This window comes from Jaculus jaculus, chromosome 3, assembly GCF_020740685.1.
Source record: "Jaculus jaculus isolate mJacJac1 chromosome 3, mJacJac1.mat.Y.cur, whole genome shotgun sequence".
Taxonomy (NCBI): Eukaryota; Metazoa; Chordata; class Mammalia; order Rodentia; family Dipodidae; genus Jaculus; species Jaculus jaculus.
In genome coordinates, this window is record NC_059104.1 from 150,967,656 (window position 1) to 150,990,084 (window position 22,429).

A 22,429-nucleotide genomic window follows, 5' to 3' on the forward strand; every position below is an offset into this window, starting at 1 on the left:
AGAAAAGCAGCCCCTTTAAGATGGGCAGGTCATGATGCTTCTGGGCAGCAAGTTATCTGTATGACGTACAACCATTCCTTCGATGCCTCTCATCAAAGGCAGTACATGCTTGCCAGGCACCTGGCCATCACCTTCGTGAAGACTATGCCTGTGGAGCCCGCAGGTCAGAGAATGGCTGCCCTGTGGACAGTCTTCCGTACATAGAAGGATGCAACCTGCTGCAGGCACTAAGCAAGTTTGTCCTCTCCCCAGCACTTCCTCGTGCCCTGGCCTGGTCACTTCCTGGCCAGAATGTTACTTGTCTCTACTGTCTTAGGCCTTCTGCCTCTTTAAAAATTCTTTTATTTATTTGAGAGAAAGACAGATAGAGACAGTGACTATGGGCTACTGCAAATGAACTACAGATATACATGCCACTTCATGCATCTGGCTTTATGTGAATACTGGGTCATTGAACCTGGACCATCATCAGGCTTTGCTGGCGTGAACCTTTGACAGCTAAGCCATCTCTCCAGTCACTCCCCCTCCCCCCTTCTGCCTCTTTTATACAGACTACTCTGATCCATTGAAGCTATCAGCTTAAGGCCAAAATGTATACTTTGTGCCCATCAGATTGCCTTCTAGATGTGTGTGCTTACTCACTGGCTATAATGTTCTCACTTTTGGTTAAGAAGCTTCTTTATGCAGATGGTGGTGACAACTTGGGAGACCCAGGACTCGTCCAGATGATGAGAAGTGACACTTGAGTGTCCAGCACTGAACGAGACATTTCCAGCATACCTGCCAGGGCTCAGGGAACTTTGTGGAGGAGGTGGCAGAAAGAACGTGAGTGCTTGTCTCACCATTTGCCAGAGAAAGACCCCGTTGGGAGATGACTGTGGATACTGGGCAGACTCAAGACTCGTGAACGTGCTGAGAACAAGAGGCTCCTGAGAGCTCAGTGCTACACAAGACATCTGTGTCACACCCTCTGAGGCTCAGCGAATGTCCCAGAAAGAGGGGATTGAAAGAATGTAAGAGTCAGGGGTAGTGAGAACTTTGGGACATTATGCCCTGGACATGGTGCATTCATGGCCTCACAGTGGAGGTCACTACCTCCATAAGACCTGATGACAGAGGAAGAAAAAATAAAAAATGAATCATAATAGAAGAGAGACTACATGGAAAGAGAAACAGGTTCATTGGAATCATGGTGAGGAAATGGGTACTAATGAGGGTGATGGGAAGGGAATAGATCAAATTATAGTAAATCCATGGGTTAAAATTCTCAAAAAATACTGGGTAAAAAGAACTCAACACCAGTCTCTGATTTACTGAGCTGATCTCTCAGAGCACAGACATTATTGTAACTAATAGTCTCTTGGAAAGATTGTTATAAACTAGAATCACTCAGAAATGAAACGTGGGCTGGAGAGATGGCTCAGTGGTTAAAGCACTTGTCTGCAATGCCTAACGATCCAAGTTCAATTCCCCAGTACACACGTAAAGTCAGAAACCCAAAATGCCACATGCATCTGGAGTTCGTTTTCAGTGGCTAGAGGCCCTGGTGCACCCATTTTCTCCCTCTCTCTCTCTCTTCTCTCTCTGCTTGAAAATAAATCAATAAATGAAATTCATTATTCATAATAAACATAAGTATAATTTTGCCTCTCTCCTCTAAATTGTTCTCTGTTGTAACTAATAGTCTCTTGGAAAGATTGTTATAAACTAGAATCACTCAGAAATGAAACTTGGGCTGGAGAGATGGCTCAAAATAATATAGTTTCAATGTGCTTTTAGTAGTATACAAGGGAATATTTTTTTCTTCTTGGAACCCAAGGGTCACCAAAGGGAGAAGAATAGTGATATGGTTCACAGAGAAACAGTGAACCAAGGTCCGGAAGACCTGGACGCAGAGCCCACGCTGCTTCTGGTCACAGCTGGGTAGCCCTGGGTAAGCCACTCTAATTCCTGTCACTAAAAATCTCTGCCCAGTTCTCTCACCCAGTTAAGCCTAGACTGGAGAGCAACAGCACCTGAGCGGATACACCTGAGGGCCACCCAGGATCGGAGGTCTAGTGTGGATCTGCTTCTCTTTCCCCTCCAGGCCCCAACCATACTCTCCCAACATGTCCCTCTAGGGGCTTCACATCCCCCAGGCACCGGGAAGACGTCCTCTCTCCTCACCAGCCCCTGCTTAGAAATGCATCTACTTTGGGTCTGGACTGGAATGAAAGCTACTTGAAGGATCATCATGGATAAAGGGTTCTGAGTTCTACCTCACCTCTTTTAGGCCTGATGCGAATGGCTGCAGAATAAAAAGACAATCAAAGTACAGCCAGTCTTGGAGGTGCCCCAAACCCGAAGCACTCACAATGCAGGGCTGGTTCTCCAATCAGCACAGTGGTGCGATGGCTGGGAAGAGCATCTCCTGCCCCGCCTGCACCCGGCTCGAGGGCTACAGGCTGTAATACACAAGGGCATGCCATATGTCTCCAGTGAATGCTGGGCAATTTCAGGGGGTCACTTTCACTGTATAGGGTCCACCTTTCACAGTGCCAGATACTGCAGACAGGGCCAGCCCCTTGTTGACTGCCCAGGTGGTTCCTGGGCATTATTTTTCTTAAAAGAAAGCAAGTGAAAACAAAACAAAATTAGGCTCTTTAGAGAAGAACAAGGGGAATAGAAAGTTCAGTACTTTCATGTTTGTGCTTTGACTATGGAGCCCATCTATCCCTTCAGAGGAGTCTCTAACCTTCTGGGCCATGCCCATTTTAGGCCTGGTTGAGCCCAACAGCACAAGGACTCTTAAGTTTCCCACCCACTGGGCTACAGAATGTTTGCTAAACTCTTGGACAGTAGACGACCAGAGGTCACGGGTTTCTAGACCACAGCAGTGCAACATGGTAATGACGTTAAGTTTTTCTACATTTCCATTTGTCACACTTTCTGAAGTCACCGTCATGGGAATACACACGTGGCTTTTAGTATCTATACTCATAGGACTATGTCACTGGATCATTCTCCAGTCAGCCAGGATGGCTCCTTCTACATTAACAAGTCACCTGCAGGTAGAGGTGACAGTCATCTGAGGCCTGGGGGTGAGGGATCTCAGTGTCTACTGCTACTGGGAAGCCATGTGCCTGGGCTGCTGATAGAAGATGTGCCAGACTGAACTGAGAAGAGTCCCCTTTACCTGGTGATGCTGGCCCACAGCTGGCCCAGCTCTTTGCTCTCCTGGCACACCATAGAGAGCTGCTGCTGTCTGTCCTGAGAACTACCAGGAGCTGTGGAGAAAGGCCAGGCCAGCAGTGCCCTAGGCTGAATCACCCCAGGGCTGACCACACTTGCCATTTCCTGAAAGCCTGTGTGCTTGAGGTCCCCCTCAGCCTGCGGGGGCTCTCCTAATGTGCCTTGGTCCTCCAGATCACGAGCCTTCCCTCCTCTTCAATCCCAAACAAGGCTTCCTTGAGCTGAGACTGCTCAGCTCGGGCAAAGAGGGCTGAAGAAATCACCCCAGGGCCTGGGTCACATACATGTGGACCCCACTCTTCCGGATGTGCTCTCATTCGTTTAGTTGGCGGGAAGAATTCCTAACCCTGTGTGAAAATGTTCTTAGAGGGAAAATCTGTTATGTGGCTCTTGGAGGAGAAAAGGGGCCACCAAGGCTTCCCCTGCCCATTTAGAAACATGGAGGGCTAGGGACTCAAAACATTTTGACATGCACAGGCAGTCTCCCTTAGTGGATACCAGTGACACTTGAATGCACACTGGCCCCACTAAGAAGTTCTATGAGAGAGGAGAGGTTTATGGCTCCAGTCCCTTCCTTAGCAGGAACTGAGAAAGGCAAGAGGCAGACGTAGGCAAAGCTTCTCTGTGTCATGGCCAGGACATGCCAGTGGCGCCATTTTCTCATCCTCGTGAGCCTTTGGGATGTTTTTTCAATTGTCTAAACCCATCATTGGCTTTCAGCCTCATTCCTGAGGTCTGCATGCACAGCCAGTGTCCTCGAATCCTCAAACTACAGGCCTCCCTTCCTAGAGAAGAAGGTCCCAGGGTAATGGTCTCCAAGGACAGAGAATCTTGGCTGGGCTCTTAGGGATGAGTGTCCACAGATGTTCCCTCCCCCATTTTGCCCTCCCTGCCTCCAGTTCCACCGGAGCCATCCCTGGGTTTGACCACAGTTAACTGCTTTCATTCCTAATAACTCCCCAGCTCAAACAAAGATGATGTATCCTTTGACCGGGGGTCCGAATTCTGATGTGGGGTTTGATTAAAACGCTAAATTCTGTTTATATGTTTAATTGAACAAATGTTTATTAAAGCACCTATTTTGTGCCTGGCACTGTGCTAGGCACCCTCACTGCATGCCGCTCCCACAGCACAAGCATCTGCTCAGAAATTAAAACCCAAGAGAAGGAACATTGTCGCAACCATACAAACTGGGGGACGATGGGACCTAGTGGATGCAAGTATCTCCATGCCAGCAAATGCATCCACCAGATTCTTGTTACCATTCTTCAGATAACTCTCGACTTTAAAGCATCAAAATTGTTACAGAGAGATGTTCCCTCCACCTGCCCATGGACAGTCACATCCACTGAATGCTACTCAATAAGAGGAGTGCACTGGCCTATTGTAAAAGATATTGATATCTGGATTAGAAAATACTGTTTTTTTCCCAGTTAATAGGGTTGCAACAGCCCTTAAAGAAAGATATAAACATCCCTGCCCTGACTGCGTAAACGTTTAAGGTAGACCAAGTTCTGGATTCCTGAGTCGTAAGCTTCCAGTTGTCCACAGCCTCACAAGGCCAAAGAAGTGAGAGATTTCTGTTCTGGAGTGGAGTGAGTGGACGGCACAACTGGTTTGGAAACACGACAGAATGCACCTGCATTTACAGAAGCATCGCGAACGGGACAATGTCCTGGTCCTCCTTGTCTCACATACACTCTGGGGACGTGCCCGTAAGACCCCGCTCCCCGAACCTAGTTGTCTGTGCCCAGCTTGGACAGGCCTCGGCGGAAGTCATGGAGGTCGTCAATCTTCCCGTCCAGAACCTCCAGGAAGCTCTTCAACTCCCCCTTCAGGTGGCGTTGGCGGAATTTACTCTCTTCAATGTCCGTCTTTAGAGACCGCACTTTGTCTTCCAAGTTTTGATTGTCTCTTTCTGCCGCCTGAAAGAACCAAAGTGAGAAGAATCTGGAAGACTTGTGTGGGGGTGCCAATCACATGTTCCCCATAAACTCGTGTGTCCTGAATGCATGGTCCCCAACTGGTGGCAATTTGGGAGACAGAACTTTGTTGGAAGTGGTGTGTTGTTGGGGCCAGGCTTCTAGCCAGCTCCCCCTTTCCAGAGACTGGCTCACTGTCCTGCTGCTATTTTCTACCTGCTGTGGAAGAGGTGATGTCCAGCCTCTGTTCATGCCATGTTTTTGCCCGCCATCGTGGAGCTTCCCCTTGAGACCATAAGCCAAATAATTCCTCTCCTCCCATCAGCTGCTTTTGGTCCAGTGCCTCACCCCACCAATGCGAAGACAGCTACGTCAGAAAACTGGTACCAGGAATGGGTGGAATGGGGTGGGTTGAATGTAATGTCTCCATAGCCTCAGGTGTTTGTGACTGGGCTTTCTTCCAAGACCCACCTTGAGGAGCATTTGGGAGGTGGAGCCCTGCTGGAGGTAGTGTGTCTCCAAGGGTGACCTTGGATGGAGTCTTGCCTACTGTGTGTTCAGAGTCAGCTCATGCCTGCTGGTGTGTGTTGTCTCTTTGTTATGGGTGTGTGATGAAGTGAGCCAGCCTTTTCTGCTATGATAAACCTTCCCCTGGAGACTATAAGGCCTGAAATAAACCCTTTCCTTCTATAATCTGCTTCTGGTCATATGTTTATCCAGCAAGAAGGTAACTGAAAAACTTGTGATTGACAAAGCCATCCTGAAACCACCTAGAGTCCAACTAGACTTCCGCAAGACTGTGACCATCATGTCAGAAAGGGGACCATAGGAATCTTGGGGTGCCTCTCCTTTCCTGTTGATTCTCCAGCAGAAGGCTAACAGGCTGAGTAGGTGACCAACAGCTGGTCTGAAAACCCCAAGTAGCAACCAGGAATGAAGAATGAAGAGCCCTGCCCAAAGAAGCTTCTCAAAGGGCCCAGCGGAGAAATTCTGAAATTCCAGCCTCAGCGTTGGTCAGCAGAAGCTACCTTTTAGTTACATTGTGAGAAAGAACCATAATAAATGGGAAATGGAAGTGGCTTGTTTCCCTGGTTCTATAGGGTTCCATAGGGGGCCTGATCATGTCAGTAACTTGGGGTCATGCAGTCTGTACAATCTCTGATGCCATCACCAGAGAGATAGTCTGCAGAGCCAGGCCTCTTACCAGTCAATCGTGGCATACCTAAGTATGTAAGACACATACGCACTGCAGGTCATTAGATGAACCTTAAACCTTGAGCTCTAAATGCCACATAAGAGCTTTATTTTGTGGGCATATACTGGGACATTCTTGAACATGTGCCCAAGACGCAGTTACAACAGTCTTGGGGTTGTACATAACTTACTAAAGTGTTCTGTGTGGGTTGAAGAGGACCCTAGAGGTGAAGAAGGTTACTTTAAGGACCAGAAAGTTGAGGCCATCAAGGAAGTCCTACTCATGGTCACTATCTAAAGTCCCAGGCGGGGGAGTGGCCGAGGTAGACTCATACCCTGACCCGATGTTCTCAGACCACCCATCTGCACCACTTTTGCTGTCTTCGTGGTTCTGTAGGATTTTTCTGTGGGTGAGAACTAGTAGCCTATGCTATGGATATGCACAAACCTCTTTCATGTAAGTGGAAAAACTCAAAGACCAGCACTGTTGAGGCATCCCTTAGGGGTACTCTGCAAGGCATGTAATCACCATCAGGGTTTTATAATTTTTTTTTTTTAAAGCCTCTCTTGGTGATTTTAGGTGTGAGAATGAGAGGAAGTGATAGAGAAACTAGCAGCATGCAAATTGCCTTCTCATCTAAGCCAGGCCACAGGTACCCTTCCCTTACCTCTAACTTCTCAGAGACATATTCACACTCTGACATGAGCTGAGGTATGATTTCACTTTGTTTTCGGAGATCTTTCAACTCCTACAGGAAACAGAAATTCAAAATGGAACATGAAAGCAAATCATATAAGACTGTTCTCTTGAAATCACCAACTTATGTATCTGCTATTGGAGGCTGTCCTGCCAGCACTGGATGATGCCAAGGGTGAGCACATTAAATCAGCACATGAAAGCCACACCCCCACCATTAAAAAGGCATGTGATTTCATGATTTCTGTTGTGTGGAGGGCAAGGCTGAGGCCAAGTGAGGTCTGGTAACTTTATCACGTCTCTAGTGAGTATGTCCTTAACTGTTCTGCCTCCCAGAATATGCATGACCTGGAGCTCTAGCTGCGTTAGTAGCAGGATTCATCTTCTAATGGCAGATGATCTGGAAGAGGGTCTGGGTGTTTTGTGAAACTTTCCACTCACTCTTGATCACGTGAGTGACCATTGGATACAACGTGGAGGCTGCAGAGCGGCACGGTGTGGCCTTTGTCTGGGTAAGCTACACCATGACTTGACTCCTCTATCCTGGTGTCCAGGGCATCTTGCCAGGACTAGCCCATGCTCTAAGCCACCTACTATGTCCCACAATGCCTATAGGACACCAAGGTCCCAGCTCACTCACCGTCTCCTTTTCTCGGAGCTCCGACTCCAGCTCCTCGATTCTCCTCTTCAACTGGGTGTTCTTCTCCTTCTCCCTGTTTACCTCGCCACACTTCACCTCCAGCTCCTCAATCTTTAACAAACACCACAATTAACACAGGGATGACAGCTGACAGGCCACTAAACAAGAACTTGCCTAAGCTATTTTATGTTTTCTTTTTACTCATTTTCCTGTGAGCGGGCTCAAGGCAGCTCCCAGGGGACTGTTTGCCCTGCTTGTAGAGAATGCCCTAGTTAATCCCAGCAGGGCCAATAAGTTCTGAAACTCGGACTGAGCTGGTTCTCTCTTATGGCCACATGGGAGTAGGTCTAGATTTGCTTTAAGGATTTGCCACAGGCCAGATGTTCCCTGAATCGATCTGCTTCTTCCAAGAATGGTTTTTATATTGTTTGCACCATGCTCTGAATCCAAAGGGTTTAAAAAATAGAGCAGGGCTGGAGAGATGGCTTAGCAATTAAGGTTCTTTCCTGTGAAGCCTAAGGACCCATGTTCCACTCTCCAGAGCCCAGGTAAGCCAGACACACAAAGGTGAGGCAAGTGCAAGGTTGAACATGCCCACTAGGTGACACAAGCATCTGGAGTTAAGAGTGCAGTGGCTGAGGCCCTGGCATGCCAATTCTCTCTGTCTCTCTTTCTCTATCTAAAAATTGGAAGGAAAAAAAGAAAAGACAGAGTAGGACACAACACTGCAGGAAGGGGCTGCCAAGTGAGAAGCTATGACATCTCAACTACCACATAGCAAGTGGCTGGCTTCTCCTACAGAGGCTCGCAGGAGGGGCCTAACCAGAGGGCCTCTTCTTCAAGGCTGAATGAAAACCCCCCGGCACTGCTCTCTCTCTCCTTCCTGGGCCTGCCTCTGAAAAGGGTTGCCCCAGTATAATGACAGTGAAGAGTCCTGACACTGTGACATTTCCATGTGATGCTCAGCAGTTCATGGAGACTAAAATATATGTGCAGAGGAGAGGGCAGGAACAAAGCCGAGGCATGATCTAAGAGCATGACGGGTCCCCACAAGCAGGAAGGACCAGCCACTGACACGATGGTCAACAGTGACAAGGGTGGTCACTATGCACAACACTCCTCAGTGGTAGACCACATCAACCCTCAGGATCCAAACCCCCAGCCCAACAGCTACTGGCGATCCCACCAACTGCCCTCTTCAGCTTGGAAAGCAAGCTCCTGATACATCCCACCTAAGGATATCCACACTCCCCCAAGGGAGTCAGCTCTGGGTGACGTTATGTGTACTCCCTAGTGCTGCCTTTGGTTGTCATCCTTAGATCAGAGTGAGAAACTCAGCTTTTGCAAAAAAAAAAAAAAAAAAGACAATTGATCCTCCTGGCAGGCAGATCTGCCAGGCCTCGGACAGGAACGTGCAAAGTCAGCAACTGGCCTGGTGCCCTGTCAGCAAATTCAGGCGATAGAAAAAAAAAAGACACAAGGCATTATAAAGGAAGGTGATGAGAGAGAGAGAGAGAGAGAGAGAGAGAGAGAGAGAGAGAGAGAGAGAGCGCTGGTCCACAGTGGCTCTGTCCCTGCAGGCCAGGGAAGGTAACATGAATGGACCAAGGGACAGAGAACACTAACATAATTGTGACATGCTCTCCTTAATCCTGCAGCTAGCAGCAGTCTTGGAAGCTTGGTGGGCTCAAGCTGAAGGGCTGACGGGTTGATGTTGCAACACAAACACCTGAGACCCTGAAGAGAGGTGTCTCTAAATACTCCCAAACTACCTAATAAACTTGGAGAAACTATAGAATAAGAACGACTAATTACAGGGATGGTTAAAGAAAAATTTTGACAAGTATTTAAATGCTGAGACTCCAAAGTGGGAAAACAGAGGGTGTCCCACGGTGGCCAGTGCTCACCTTCCTCTTCTCTTCCACTCTTACTTCCAAACTTACAGTTTCAGATAGGATGACTGCGTAGAAGCAGGACTTAGGAGCAAATAAGCGCCTCCCATTTCCTGCATCAATTTTCTCACACCCTCCAGATCCCTTGCCCCCACTGAGCCTCAGGAATGCCAAGGGAGCACACCTACAGCAAAAGGCCAGCCCAGGGGGAGGATGGAGGGAGTCCTCGAGAGGGACCGGACTGCACTCACCAGTCCATTGATCTTCTCCTTAGCAAGGGTTATTGCAAATCACTAATTTGCATGATTAAATTTCTGCTACCAAAGGCAGGGAGATGGAAGGCTGATGGGGGGTGGGGGGTTACTAAGACTTCCTTCTGCCCATGGGGATGAGGGTGGTGAGAAGGCGGCCAAGAAGGAGATAGACAAAGGACCTTCAGAGGACCCATCATCACCCATTCTCCACTGCAGCCGGCCAGCCCCTTCCTCTGGCTGGAGATGCTGTTCTCTGGGGCTCACCTTGTTGCGGAGCCGGTCGTTCTCGTCTCGGCAAATGGAGAACTGCCTTTTCCACTGCTCGACACTGGCCGCCGACTCCTGCAGCGCTGCGGTCAGTCGGGCGTTGCTCTCCCGCAGGGTCTGCAGCTCAATCTCCCACTTCTTCACATTGGCAGCACTGCGGGGCAGGGAACAGGCAATGGCGGAGGTGGAGGGGGCTGCTCATCACTGCACCTCCGTCTGCTGGGGAAGTGTCCTCTGCCAAGCCCGAGGGAAGCCCACACTCTCATCCGCCAGTCAGCTCACCTGGTTGGTGGGGCCTGGCTGTACCAACCAACTGCTATGAAGGACAGGAACTTCTCTGTAGTCTGAACAGGTCATTTTGCCCAGCTATTTATTTATTTTATTTATTTAATTAATTAATTAATTTATTTATTTTTGAGGTAGCGTCTTGCTCTAGCCCAGGCTGATCTGGAATTCACTATGTAGTCTCGGGGTGGCCTTGAACTCACAGCAATGAACGTACATCTGCCTCCAGAGTGCTGGGATTAAAGACGTGTAACATCATGCTGGGATATATGGCCTTAGAATGAAAGAGAATCCCTCTTCCTCCTCTTCTTTTTTGGTAGTATTGGGGATCGAACCCAGGGTCTTGGGCACACTAGTCAAACAGTCGACCACTCAATCACAATGAGTGCCTAACAAATAAGAAATAAAGCTAAGAAGGCAGGCTATAGGGTATGGTAAAGAAACCTCCTTACCTGCTGAACCCCTGCCATGGAACTCTCTCAGGCCCCCTCATTTCTGGAATGAATCTTATGGACAGGGTGACCATGGGGCTCTTTGAGAGTCTTGTGAGAACACCTCTTTGACCCATGCATGCTACAGAGCCGCTGTTTCCCTCAGGCTGTAACAGTGTCTGGTAGGAGAGGGGAGACTGGCCAAGTTTATATATTCATAAGACTCACAAATATCATAAAAGTAGTAAGACTCACAGGTCCCCCTGGGGTACGTAAGGTGGACGCGAGTGCTGGGGAGAGGCGATTTCTGTGAAGCTGCCTGAAGGGTGGACAGGGAGCTCCAGTGACACAGCTCTTGTGAGTCATCACCCCCCCTGTGACGGGCTTTCCAGTGATGTGCCTCCCTGAGTCCCACACGCTCCTGTAAGTAACCTCTCACTCACACTCCCCCACAAGTAACTGGTTTAGCAAGCCAGGCTTAGATGGGATTTTTTTTTTTTTTTTGCCCTTTTCATTTGGGATGAATAGAAATATTATTCCTTGGGGCGGGGGGGGGGGGTTGGGGAATGCAACACATACACAGAAACAAAATCCTGGCTCATGGGGGATAATGGCTCCACTATGACTTGTGTCTCCTCAGAATCCTCGAAGGAATCCAGATCCAAGAGCCAAGGGCTTAAGGACAGAAGAGACGGGGCCTGGGAATCATTTCCCTGTGAGTGCAGCTGAGTTCTTGACCTGGGTGTGGGGGAGTGAGTCCTCAATGAAACATGTTCCCTTAGGGGCTTAAGGGCTGTGGGACGCTCTTCCCTCCTCCAAAAAGCATCCTGTCTTACCACTGATGTGTTTAGTTAGAAAGAAGTTTAAAACAGGAGCCAGGTTCTCCTCAGTCTTTGCTTCCCCCACACACTGTGTGTGTGTGCATGCATGTGCAAGTGCACATGCACATGCATGAATGCATGTGTGGATGCATATGTGTGATACATATGGAGTCCAGAGGTTAACAGTGGGTGGCTTCCTCAGTCCACATTTTCTGAGACAAGATCTCATACTGAAACTAGAACTCACTGATTTGGCTAGACTAGCCTGGCTAGCAAGCCCTCTCCAGCACTGGGATTATAGGAGCAAACTGCCTTGTCCAGCTTTGATCAAAGTCAGGTCTCTGCTGCGTGGCGAGCACTTTTTTCCACTGAGCCATCTCCCCAGCCCCAAGCTGTCCTCTTTCGACTCTCCTTTCATTTCTTTGCCCTGGGATCCACAGATCTGTGGGACTGAATGAGACCTAGGGTGACAGCACAGGAAAAGCCCACAGAAAGTTTCTCCCTGGCTGAGTCCTTTCTCTTTCCTCTTTTTACCTTATTTTATTTTTATCTATTTGAGAAGGGGGAGGAAAGAGAGAGAGAGAGAGAATTGGTATACTGGGGCCTCTAGCCATTGTAAATGAACTCCAGACACATGTGCCACCATGTGCATCTAGCTTACATGGGTACTGGGGAATTGAACCTGGGTCCCTAGGCTTTGCAAGCAAGCACCTGAACCACTGAGCTGTCTCTCTAGCCCCTGAGTCCATTTTCTAAAGATCTTTTTATTGTTTTTTAAAAATTAAAATAAAAATGCAACTATATCTGAATAATTAGCTTTCTGCTCACGCCTTCAAGAATTTATTAGAATGAGTGGAAAACACATGATTTCAGTTTCAACTGTCACACACTGAAAAATCAGTAAAATGTTATCTGATTAATTTTAGGAGTCATGACTGAGGATTAAGATGATTTAGGGAAATGGGTTCACGCCTATTTCTGCAACTCACGTTTTCATTGAACTTGAATTTGAAAACATTTATTTTTAGGGCTGAAACATTGTCATCCAGGCAGCTCGCTGTGACTTAACCAAAAATAGTCCTCACAACTGCCTGGGAAAGTAAGAAAGGTGACTGGTCAGTTTTGTCTTTGAAGTATCTGACAAAGACCATGGGTCCAGAGGTGGGAGGTGGATCTGAAAGTCTCGTGTGATTTTTAGAATTTTTAGGTTAGGTCACAGAAATCAAGCTCCCAACACCAGCCAGGTTGGGCTGAGTTGGGCCACTGGGTGTCAGCTCTTTTGGGGGGCTCTAGGTGGGGATGTGGATGGCTGGAAAGACTGCAACTGCAACCTTGGGTGAAAGGGAGGCAGAGTAGGGTGACGGGAAGATTTGCTTTTAGAGATGTGTCCTTAGGCAGGGAGTCACTCCACGCCTGTGGTCTGTTCCATTGTCTCTACAACCTGAACTTCAGAAACCGGGGGTGAGCCCTAAGAGAACACAACTTGAAGAGGCTCACACGGGCCCTGGCAAAGGGATTCTGAAGGCTGCAAACCTCAAGAACGAGAAATACAAGTATAGCTCCTGCCATTGTTAAAAATTAACATCTTTATCTCAGCATGGGGATCATGTTAATGTATAGATCTGTTGAGGGGAAACTGATACCTTACAAACTATGCCACTTCCCCCTAGAATGCCATCTATGTTTTCAGTGAAGGATATGCCACTGGCTCTCATCTCATCATTATATAGCATATACATGTATTCAAGGTTACACTATATGCAAAAAATATGCACAACTATGTGTTGACTATAAATGAGGCTTTTTTAAGGTTAAAAAAAAAAGAATATAGCTGTTTGTTAAATATTCATTTGTGGTCCTCAAAAATCAAAAGTTTGGTTCATGTAGCCAGGCATGGTAGTGCACGTCTGTAATCCCAGCACTTATGAGATGAAGGAAGGAGGGTCAGGAGTTCAAGGTCATCCTCAGCTACAGAGAGAGTTTGAGGCTAGCCTGGGCTACAACAGACCTTGCCTCAGAACAGCTAATGTCTGCTCCATGCATATTCTGTACATTTCTTGTCACGTTTATTCCTATGTATTTTATTTCCTATTATAAAGGAAATACTTTCCAATATTATCCTACCTTTTTGTATTATGAATATTATTGATTTTTGTGTGGTTTCATATTAAACTTTCTTACATTTTATTATGTTTTTATTTTATTTTATTGTATTTTTATTTTTTTTATTAGCATTTTCCATGATTATAAAAAAATATCCCATGGTAATTCCCTCCCTCCCCCACCACACACTTTCCCCTTTGAAATTCCATTCTCCATCATAGTACCTACCCATCTCAATCATTGTACTTACATATATCCAATATGTTTTTCTTTTTTTTAAAAAAAATGTATTGATTATTTATTTGTGAGGAGAGAGAGAACAGGTGCACCAAGGTCTCTTGCCACTGCAAACAAACTCTAGACACATGTGCCACTTTATGTATCTGGCTTTACGTGGGTACTGGGGAACGGAACCCAGGCTGTCAAGTTTTGCAAGCAAGCACCTTTAACGACACAACCATCTCCTCTTTATATGCCTTTCTTGAATGTTTAAAACTCAATTTTGTCACATATTAAGAAGTAATAAATGCTTGGAGATGGCTCCGTGGTTAAAGGTGCTTGCTAGCAAAGCCTCCGGGCCCACGTTCCATTCCCCAGTACCCAAGTACCCTTTCTCTCTCTCTCTCTCAAATAATAAACAACTAACATTTTTTTTTAAAAAAAGCACAATCATAGGAGAATAACATATACTCTCACATATATACTCTTACAATTTCATCCCCATTCTCACTTTCTCACACAAATACACGCCCATAGACTGACTGATGCTGGCTGGCCAGGCAGAGTACAGTGGTGAAGCCGGTCTGTGCTCCTCTGACCAGGAGGGAAGCCCCAGTCTGCTCTCTCACGGCTCTGAAGGGCTGGAGTCTGGGGTTGAGCTAGGCCTCACCTCTGCGTCAAAGCGGTCTTCAGCTTGTCGTTCTCAGACTTGAGGTGTGCGTCGGCGGGACCTGCGTGTGAGGCCTTTTCATCGTCCGTTCCATTGACGCTGGATGCCTGAGTAGAAGATGGGGTTTCACGCCCAGATTCCTGGCCAAAGTGAATTATCTTCACATGTTACTGCTTGTCCTCACATTGGCAGCAAGTTAGGCATAATGAGAAACTGGGTGTTTGTGAGTGTGGACAAAACCGACTTATCAACCAGAACACAGCAGCAAGCACTCCTGGTAAAAAGGCTACTAAGGACTGTCAGTGACGGGCGGAAAGGCCGTGACTGCTCCACACGGAGTCCTGATGTCTGAGCACTTTACTGACCAGAGAACCTGCAGCCATTGCTCAGGCCCGTTTTAATTTTTTTTTTATTTGACCTTTACATTCCTGGTTCTGGTTCTCCATGTTCAATTCCTACCAAGCTTGAACATCTGGTCCCCCTAAGTACTGCAGAGATAAAAAGCTATAGTCAATAAAGAAGGATTGTTACATAAAGAACAAAGAAGAGGGCTGGAGAGATGGTTTAGCGGTTAAGCGCTTGCCTGTGAAGCCTAAGGACCCCGGATCGAGGCTTGATTCCCCAGGACACACGTTAGCCAGATGCACAAGGGGGCGCACGTGTCTGGAGTTCGTTTTCAGAGGCTGGAAGCCCTGGCGCGCCCATTCTCTCTCTCTCTCTCTTGCTCTATCTGCCTCTTTCTCTCTGCCTGTCACTCTCAAAAAAAACAAAAACAAAAACAAAACAAAAAACAAAGAAGAGTGAAGAACAATGAATGAGGATGGAGAAAAAGTACTGCAAGCTGAGTCAACTTATAGATCCTGGGGCTAAGGAGAAGTGGATCAACTTTCCATTCAAAACCCGAGAGCCAGAGATGGTTGCGGCTCCATTCCCTCTTAGCACTCACACGAATATCCTGAAGTGGTTTCTGTAATAAGCCAAACTACGAGGAGGTGACATCTCATCTATCCTTGGATCAGATCTCAGAAAGATCTTATTCAGCCTCCAATAAGCATAAAGGCAAATAAAGGGCATCAGGGGAATGATGTATGAATGTGACGTACTTAAATTTCTGCATTGCAAAATAGAAGTCATAAACAAAATTAAAATGCAAACAAAAACCTGGGGAAAATATGTGCAGCAGATATTAAAATATGAAATTTTAATACCTTTTCCATGCTGAAAACCTTTTAGGGGTCTGCATATTTTAGAGTTACCTAATGTAATATTTATGGATGAATTAAGATATCTAGGATTTGCTTTAAAGTGTGGGGCAAACATAAAACAACTGGGCATGAATTTCCAATTGCTAAAGCTCACCAATGGACACTTTGAGGTTTATTATACAGTTCTACTTCTGTACATTTAAAAATTTTTCCACGTAAAAATATATGTAAAGCCCTTATAAATCAACACATGGACACCTAAATTTTTGAAAACAAGAACAAAAGATAGACTACTGGTAATAACTAAGGGAGAAATTCAATGAGCATAGTTGATGTCACTAGGAAAACAAAATAGAAAAAGCCAATGAGATACATTTTTCTCCTGTTAAATCCACAAAGCTTTCTTGGTGAGGTGTGGGAAGGAAAAGGCCTTTCTCACTGCTGGGGGGAGTTGGATCCGCACTGAGGTAGGCTAAGAGCACAGCCTACCTCAGAGCTTTGAAAACGCCCACACCTTCAACCCGTGCTTCCATTTCTAGAATTTATCCTGTAAAAGCCATCCAATGCACACAGATGGGAGGGAAGGTTCATCATAATGTTATTTATATTAGTTATAGAAAAATAGGAAAAAAACCCCAGATGTCCCAAATTATAAATTATAAGAGTTAAGAGAATAAGTCATTATATAAACAAATTGGAATTGTTTAGCTACTGAGACAATTTTGAAAGAATAATCAAAATCCAGAGGCATGATCATGGCTTTTTTTTTTTTTTAACTTGCTGGTGCTATTTAATAACGGACAAGGAACTGCTGTTACGGGACCTCTCAGAACTCCTTTCTGCATTGCATCACCTTGCCCCTATAATTCTTTTAAAGAAAGGCTAAAAGGAGTAAGAGAAAAAAAATATCCTGGAAAGCTACATTAGAAAGATACATTTCAGGGCTGCAGAGATGCCTTAACGGTTGAAGGGCTTACCTGCAAAGCCAAAAAGGACCCAGGTTCGATTCCCTCTCTCTCTTTCTCTGGCTCTTACTCCCACCCTCTCAAATAAATAAATAAATAAAATATTTTTAAAAGATATATTTCACCAGGCATGGTGGCTCACTTCTTTAATCCCAGCACTGGGAAGGCAAAAGTAGGAGAATCATTGTGAGTTCAAGGCCAACCTGGGACTACATAGTGAGTTTCAGATCACCCTGAGCCAGAGTGAGATCCTATTGTAAAAAAAAAAAAGAGAGAGAGATACATTTCAAAATACCACTAAAGTATCTGAAAGTGATGATAAGAGATTGTGGCTCTGCTGTTGCTTTGTGGTGCTGGGGTTTGAACCCAGGGCCCAGTGCATGTCTAGCGTGCACATTACCACTGAGCTACAGCCCCAGCCCGGGAGGAGGCGATGCTTACTTCCTTCTTCATACTGTGGCATGTTTTATTCTTATAACAAACCTGCCCTGCTTTCATGATAACAAAACCCCATACCAAGTGTTGTTTGTAATTCAGCTGTGTAAATCTTCAGCTATTTGGAAAACTTGATCAAAGTGTTCATTTCCTAAAAGTTCAGGAAAATACACAGCTGACTGCTAAGATAAAAATGTACAGTACCTAGGGAAATCTCAGGAAGGGTAAACAGACACGAAAGCATACAGACAGAAACCCATTTCTACATAATTCATCTATACATGGAATAGACTCTTATTGGGCACATTTCCTTTTTAAGGTTTATATTCTGGGGGGTAATCTTAAAGCAAAACCTCATATGGAGAAATACAGATTTTTAAAATTTTTATTTATTTGCAAGCAGAGAGAAAAAGAGAGAGAAAGAGAGAGGATAGACAGAGAACGGGCACGCCAGGGCCCCTAGCCACTGCAAACAAACTCCAGATGCATGCGCCCCCTTGTGCATCTGGCTTATGTGGGTCCTGGGGAATTGAACCAAAGTCCTTTGGCTTTGCAGGCAAGTCACTTAAACGCTAAGCCATCTCTCCAGCCCCCAGATGATGTTTAAATTTAAAGATGCCACTATAAAATGTGGTATTCAGCCAAAGGCAATGTATAGAACTCTTCAAACTGACGGCCATTTCTGTAGGTTAAAAATGTCCATACTTTCAACCTATATACCATTTCAATAATTTTTCCTGTACAGCTACTCAAGGAGATTACTCAGTAGTTAGTATCCTAAACTAACAATATCACTTTGGACTAGTTAGAAGGTTCAGGAGATTTCTGGTTCATCTGAAACACAACATACACTCCTTTGTATAAATTCACCTGGAATATCTTTTCTACGGTGAGCTCAGGACAAGGTATAGAAACATAACTCAAGATACACCTAGGTTCTCCTTGGTGAAACCTCCCAGCTACTAACTCTGCTGCACCCAGGGCTCCTGCTGGTATTCTCCCACCCTCTGAGCACTGGGGGCTGAATTGGCTCTGACCCTGGGTTCAGCGATGCCAAAGTTTCTCCTCTGCTGGCGGCCTTTTCGGGGCTCTAGCTTTTACTGTCCACTCCTTGTTGCTTCCTAGTGCACCCAAGGCTTTCGCTATTATGGCCGCAAGGCTCGTGGTCAAGTCCAGAGTGTTAAGTATGACTGTGTCAGATGCCCAGTCTTCCTGCTTCTCTTCCTTGGAGCCACTCCGTATGCCCATTCCCTCCTCATCTGCCCCTCGGCTTCCCAGCTGCTCTGCCTTCAACAGAGCTCCTGACAAGTTTCCTAACCATAGTTACCCCCTAAGTACCTCTCCAGCTCATATCAACTCCAGATCAAGTCATGTATAGAACACCTCCAAGGTCTGATAACTACCAATTAATCAAATGGCGAATAAACACTGACGAATTCCAGGACTGTCACAGTAACTCCAAGCATACTTCAGTACTTTCTAGTTAATTGCATGAGCAGATACTCCTGGCTGTCCAGCTAGAATATCATGCCTGTTCCTGATCTCATCAGCTCTGGGAGTCTCTCTTTCCTTATCCCATCATATAAAATGGTCAAGCCTTCACTCCTCAATGCAGACATCAGGTATAATAGTTTTTTTTTTTTTTTTAACTTTTTACTTTTTAAATCTCAGGTTAACACGAATCCTTTATATAGCCAATCAGCACACTTCTAAACTTCTAAACAGACAGACTACATTTCTGGCAAAGCTAGATCTCTTTGGGCTAAGACAGAGCTGAGGGAATACCATCTTCTGTGTGACTTTTGTTAAAACAGGGAGACAGGCTCGAGGCGTTCAGATATTAAGTTTTCCCTCTAGTAGCTATGAGGTGCCTGCATCCTACATACAGATTTTCCAGCTCAGTAATGGAGTATGCAGCTTGTCACTGACCTTTAAGACATCGCCTGCCCTTGAAGTTGCTGGGGTGCAAGTTTAGAAAGCTCAGCACTGCTGAAGTCTAGTGTGCTCTTTTCTTGCTTTCCTTCTCTCTCTCTCTCTCTCTCTCTCTCTCTCTCTCTTTTGGCATTTGTGTGGATGTGGGCATTCGCATGCCATGATACATTTGGAGGTAAGAAGATAATTTGGGGCTGTTGGTCCTCGTCCTGCACGCTGTTTGAAACAAGGACTTGGTCTCTCTCTCCTTTCCTGCTCATTTCCATTGTTCACTGCTCACTACTCACCAGGCTAGCTGTTCTACAAGATTCTGGGAAATTCTCTTTGCCTCCCATCAGCCATCAACATGCTAGGATTACAGAGCCCAACACAGATCTGAAAGAGTGAACTCAGGCTTGAATAGTAAGCACTTTATTCCCTAAGCCATCTCCCCAGCCTTGGTGTGCCTTTTCTGGTAATATAGATATCATGGCATTAAGCAAGACTGCTTCCGTTCTTTTAATGTGGGGGGGGGGGGGAAGGGGCAATGTCAGGGATTGAACCCAGGGCTTCGAGCCTGCTAGGCAAGCAAACTACATCCTTAGCCCTTACTATTGACCTTTAAACATAATGACTACAGAAGTTTTCCAGGGGCTGGGGACAGGTAGCTCTAATCTCATCAGTCATTTTCTGTCAAAAGTGCAATACCTGTTGGGTCCATTTCCTGACCATTGTGAATAGTGCAGCAATAAACACGGATGTGCAGGAAAAAAAATGCAATACCACATCTTGAGAAATTCAAGAGACTTATAAAAACATGTCATGACCATCTCACTGTGAGTAGGCTAATCATTGAAAATGCCTTCAAAGTGTCCTCCTGCTGAAATCCCCTATTTCTTGCTAGGACGGACAAAGAGTGAGGAGCTGGCCACTGAGCACACTCAGATTTATTTCGTGGACGAGTCACTTACCTGGGAATGATGACTTGAGGTCTCGATTTTCTCCTGGGATGTGTCTCGAGCGAGCTTGGCAGCCTCTTTAACCTCCTGGAATTTCTCTGCAAACTGAACATGAAGCGTAGTTATTAGGGTTTATGTTAATCTTATTCATGACCAATACTCAGGACCTATCTTTATTATTATTTTGTATCCATTTTAAGCCAATAAATTCTGTACAAATCCAGAATAATTTTGTCTAAGATTGAAAAGAAATGAAGACAAGAAATTTCTTTTTCCTTTTTTTTCTCTTCTTCAGTAAATACTATTGCCCAAGGTCAGACCTGAACTAGTTTCAAAGCTACTGATTCTAGTTTGGCGGCATATCTAAGAAAGAACACCTTAGGCCCTGAAGTTAACAGTAACAGGCAAAAGCAGCCCAAGAAATACAGCTGTACCACAGAAGGAATCCATGGAAAAAACTCAAACTCTATTGAAAAAAAAAAATCCTTTTAAAAATTGTTTAAGCCGGGTGTGGTGGCGCACGCCTTTAATCCCAGCACATGGGAGGCAGAGGTGAGTGGATCGCTATGAGTTTGAGGCCACCCTGAGACTACATAGTGAATTCCAGGTCAGCCTGAGATAGAGTGAGACCCTACCTTGAAAAAAATAAATAAATAATTTTTGACAGACAGAGAGAGAGAGGGAGAGGTAGAGAATGGGCATGCCAGGACCTTTCAGTAGCCATGAAAGAACTCCAGACACATGCAGCCCCTTGTACGCATGTGTGACATTGCACGTTTGGGTCATTTTGCATCTGGCTACATGGGACGTGGAGATTTGAACATGCATTCTTAGGCTTCGCAGGCAAGGGCCTTAACCACTAACTCAGCTCTTCAGTCCAAATCCTTTTTTTTTAAATGGATTTTTTAAAATTTATTTATTTGAGAGCAACAGACACAGAGAGAAAGACAGATAGAGGGAGAGAGAGAGAATGGGCGCACCAGGGCTTCCAGCCTCTGCAAACAAACTCCAGACGCATGCGCCCCCTTGTGCATCTAGCTAATGTGGGACCTGGGGAACCGAGCCTTGAACTGGGGTCCCTAGGCTTCACAGGCAAGCGCTTAACCACTAAGCCACCTCTCCAGCCCCCAAAACCTTTTTTTAAATAAGTACATGAATATCATGAAATGACATTTTTTATAAATGAATAAATGAAATATAAATGAACAGCATGAAAAATGAAAAATGAAAACAAGGTGGTGCACACCTGTAATTCCAGCATTTGGGTGGCTAAGGCTGGAGAACTGAAAGTTCAAGACTAGCTTGTGCTACATTAAAAAGTTTCAGGGAAATCTAGTATACATGAGACTCTGTCCCCCCAAAACCCCTAACCAACCAAACCAATAAATAAATAAATAAATAACAAGACAGGCACCTAAAAATTTGGGGAGCTTTAAAAGCTTAAGGTACAAAATAGTAAATTAAATAGCCTATGATGGGATGCTTAATCATCATGTAATTTGCTTTGAAGTACTTCATCAAAAGAGATACAGGCTGAGCATGGTGGCGCACACTTTAATCCCAGCACTGGGGAGGCAGAGGCAGGAGGATCACTGTGAGTTCAAGGCCACCCTGAGACTACATAGTGAATTCCAGGTCAGCCTGGGCTAAAGCGAGACCCTACCTTGAAAAAAAAAATTGAAAAAGAGAGAGATGAAGATTCCTGGCAAAGTGTTAATGTCCTGGGTAATCTTCATTTTCAATCTGACTGGATTTGGAATCACCTAGGGTGCATACTTCTAAGCACATCTGTGAGGGCTTTTACAAAGAGGTTGAATTAAGGAGGGAAGACCCATCCTGAATGTGAACCCATTGATTGGGGTCTGGGACTGAGTGAAAGGGGAAAAGGAAGAAAGGCAGCTGAGCTTCAGCGTTCATTTCTCTGCTTCCCAGCTGTAGATGCAATGTGACCAGCTGCCTTGTGCTCCTGGCATCATGCTTTCCCCAGCATGGTGCCCTGAAACCATGAGCCAGAATAAGCCCTTCCTTTCGTAAGTTGCTTCTGTTGGGTAATTTTGTCATGTCAACCAGACAGTTAACTACGAAATGTATGTGCTATGTAGAGGGTGCTCATTTTTCTATACTTCCTTCTTTTCAGTAACGTTTTAAGATTTCCATAATTTAAAGAATCATAAAAATCCCAGGGCAACCAAATCAATTCCTGGCTCACAGTCACTGACTGACAAGAGAACTGAGTTTAATGAGCAGATACGTTGTTCGGAACAGAGGACGCTGGTGATAGACAATGCCGATATTGCCTAGGGAGGGCAGGCTGAATGGGGCTCCTGA

General features: G+C 45.6%; 1 protein-coding gene across 2 annotated transcripts in view; it reads right to left on the reverse strand.

Moving 5' to 3' along the window:
- Positions 1-4,265: 4,265 nt before the first annotated feature.
- Homer2 (homer scaffold protein 2) overlaps positions 4,266-22,429 on the reverse strand; it is a 29,737-nt gene continuing 11,573 nt past the window's right edge. The window contains exons 2-7 of one of the 2 annotated variants that reach the window (XM_045145472.1): positions 20,114-20,206; positions 14,627-14,733; positions 10,095-10,251; positions 7,685-7,795; positions 7,016-7,096; positions 4,266-5,156 (exon numbers count right to left, since the gene is read on the reverse strand). In XM_045145472.1, coding sequence (XP_045001407.1) covers positions 4,968-5,156; positions 7,016-7,096; positions 7,685-7,795; positions 10,095-10,251; positions 14,627-14,733; positions 20,114-20,206 — 738 coding nt within the window. In that variant the 3' untranslated portion in view covers positions 4,266-4,967. Of the gene's footprint in view, positions 5,157-7,015; positions 7,097-7,684; positions 7,796-10,094; positions 10,252-14,626; positions 14,767-20,113; positions 20,207-22,429 lie in introns of both variants that reach the window. The other variant, XM_045145471.1, reaches the window with a different exon arrangement.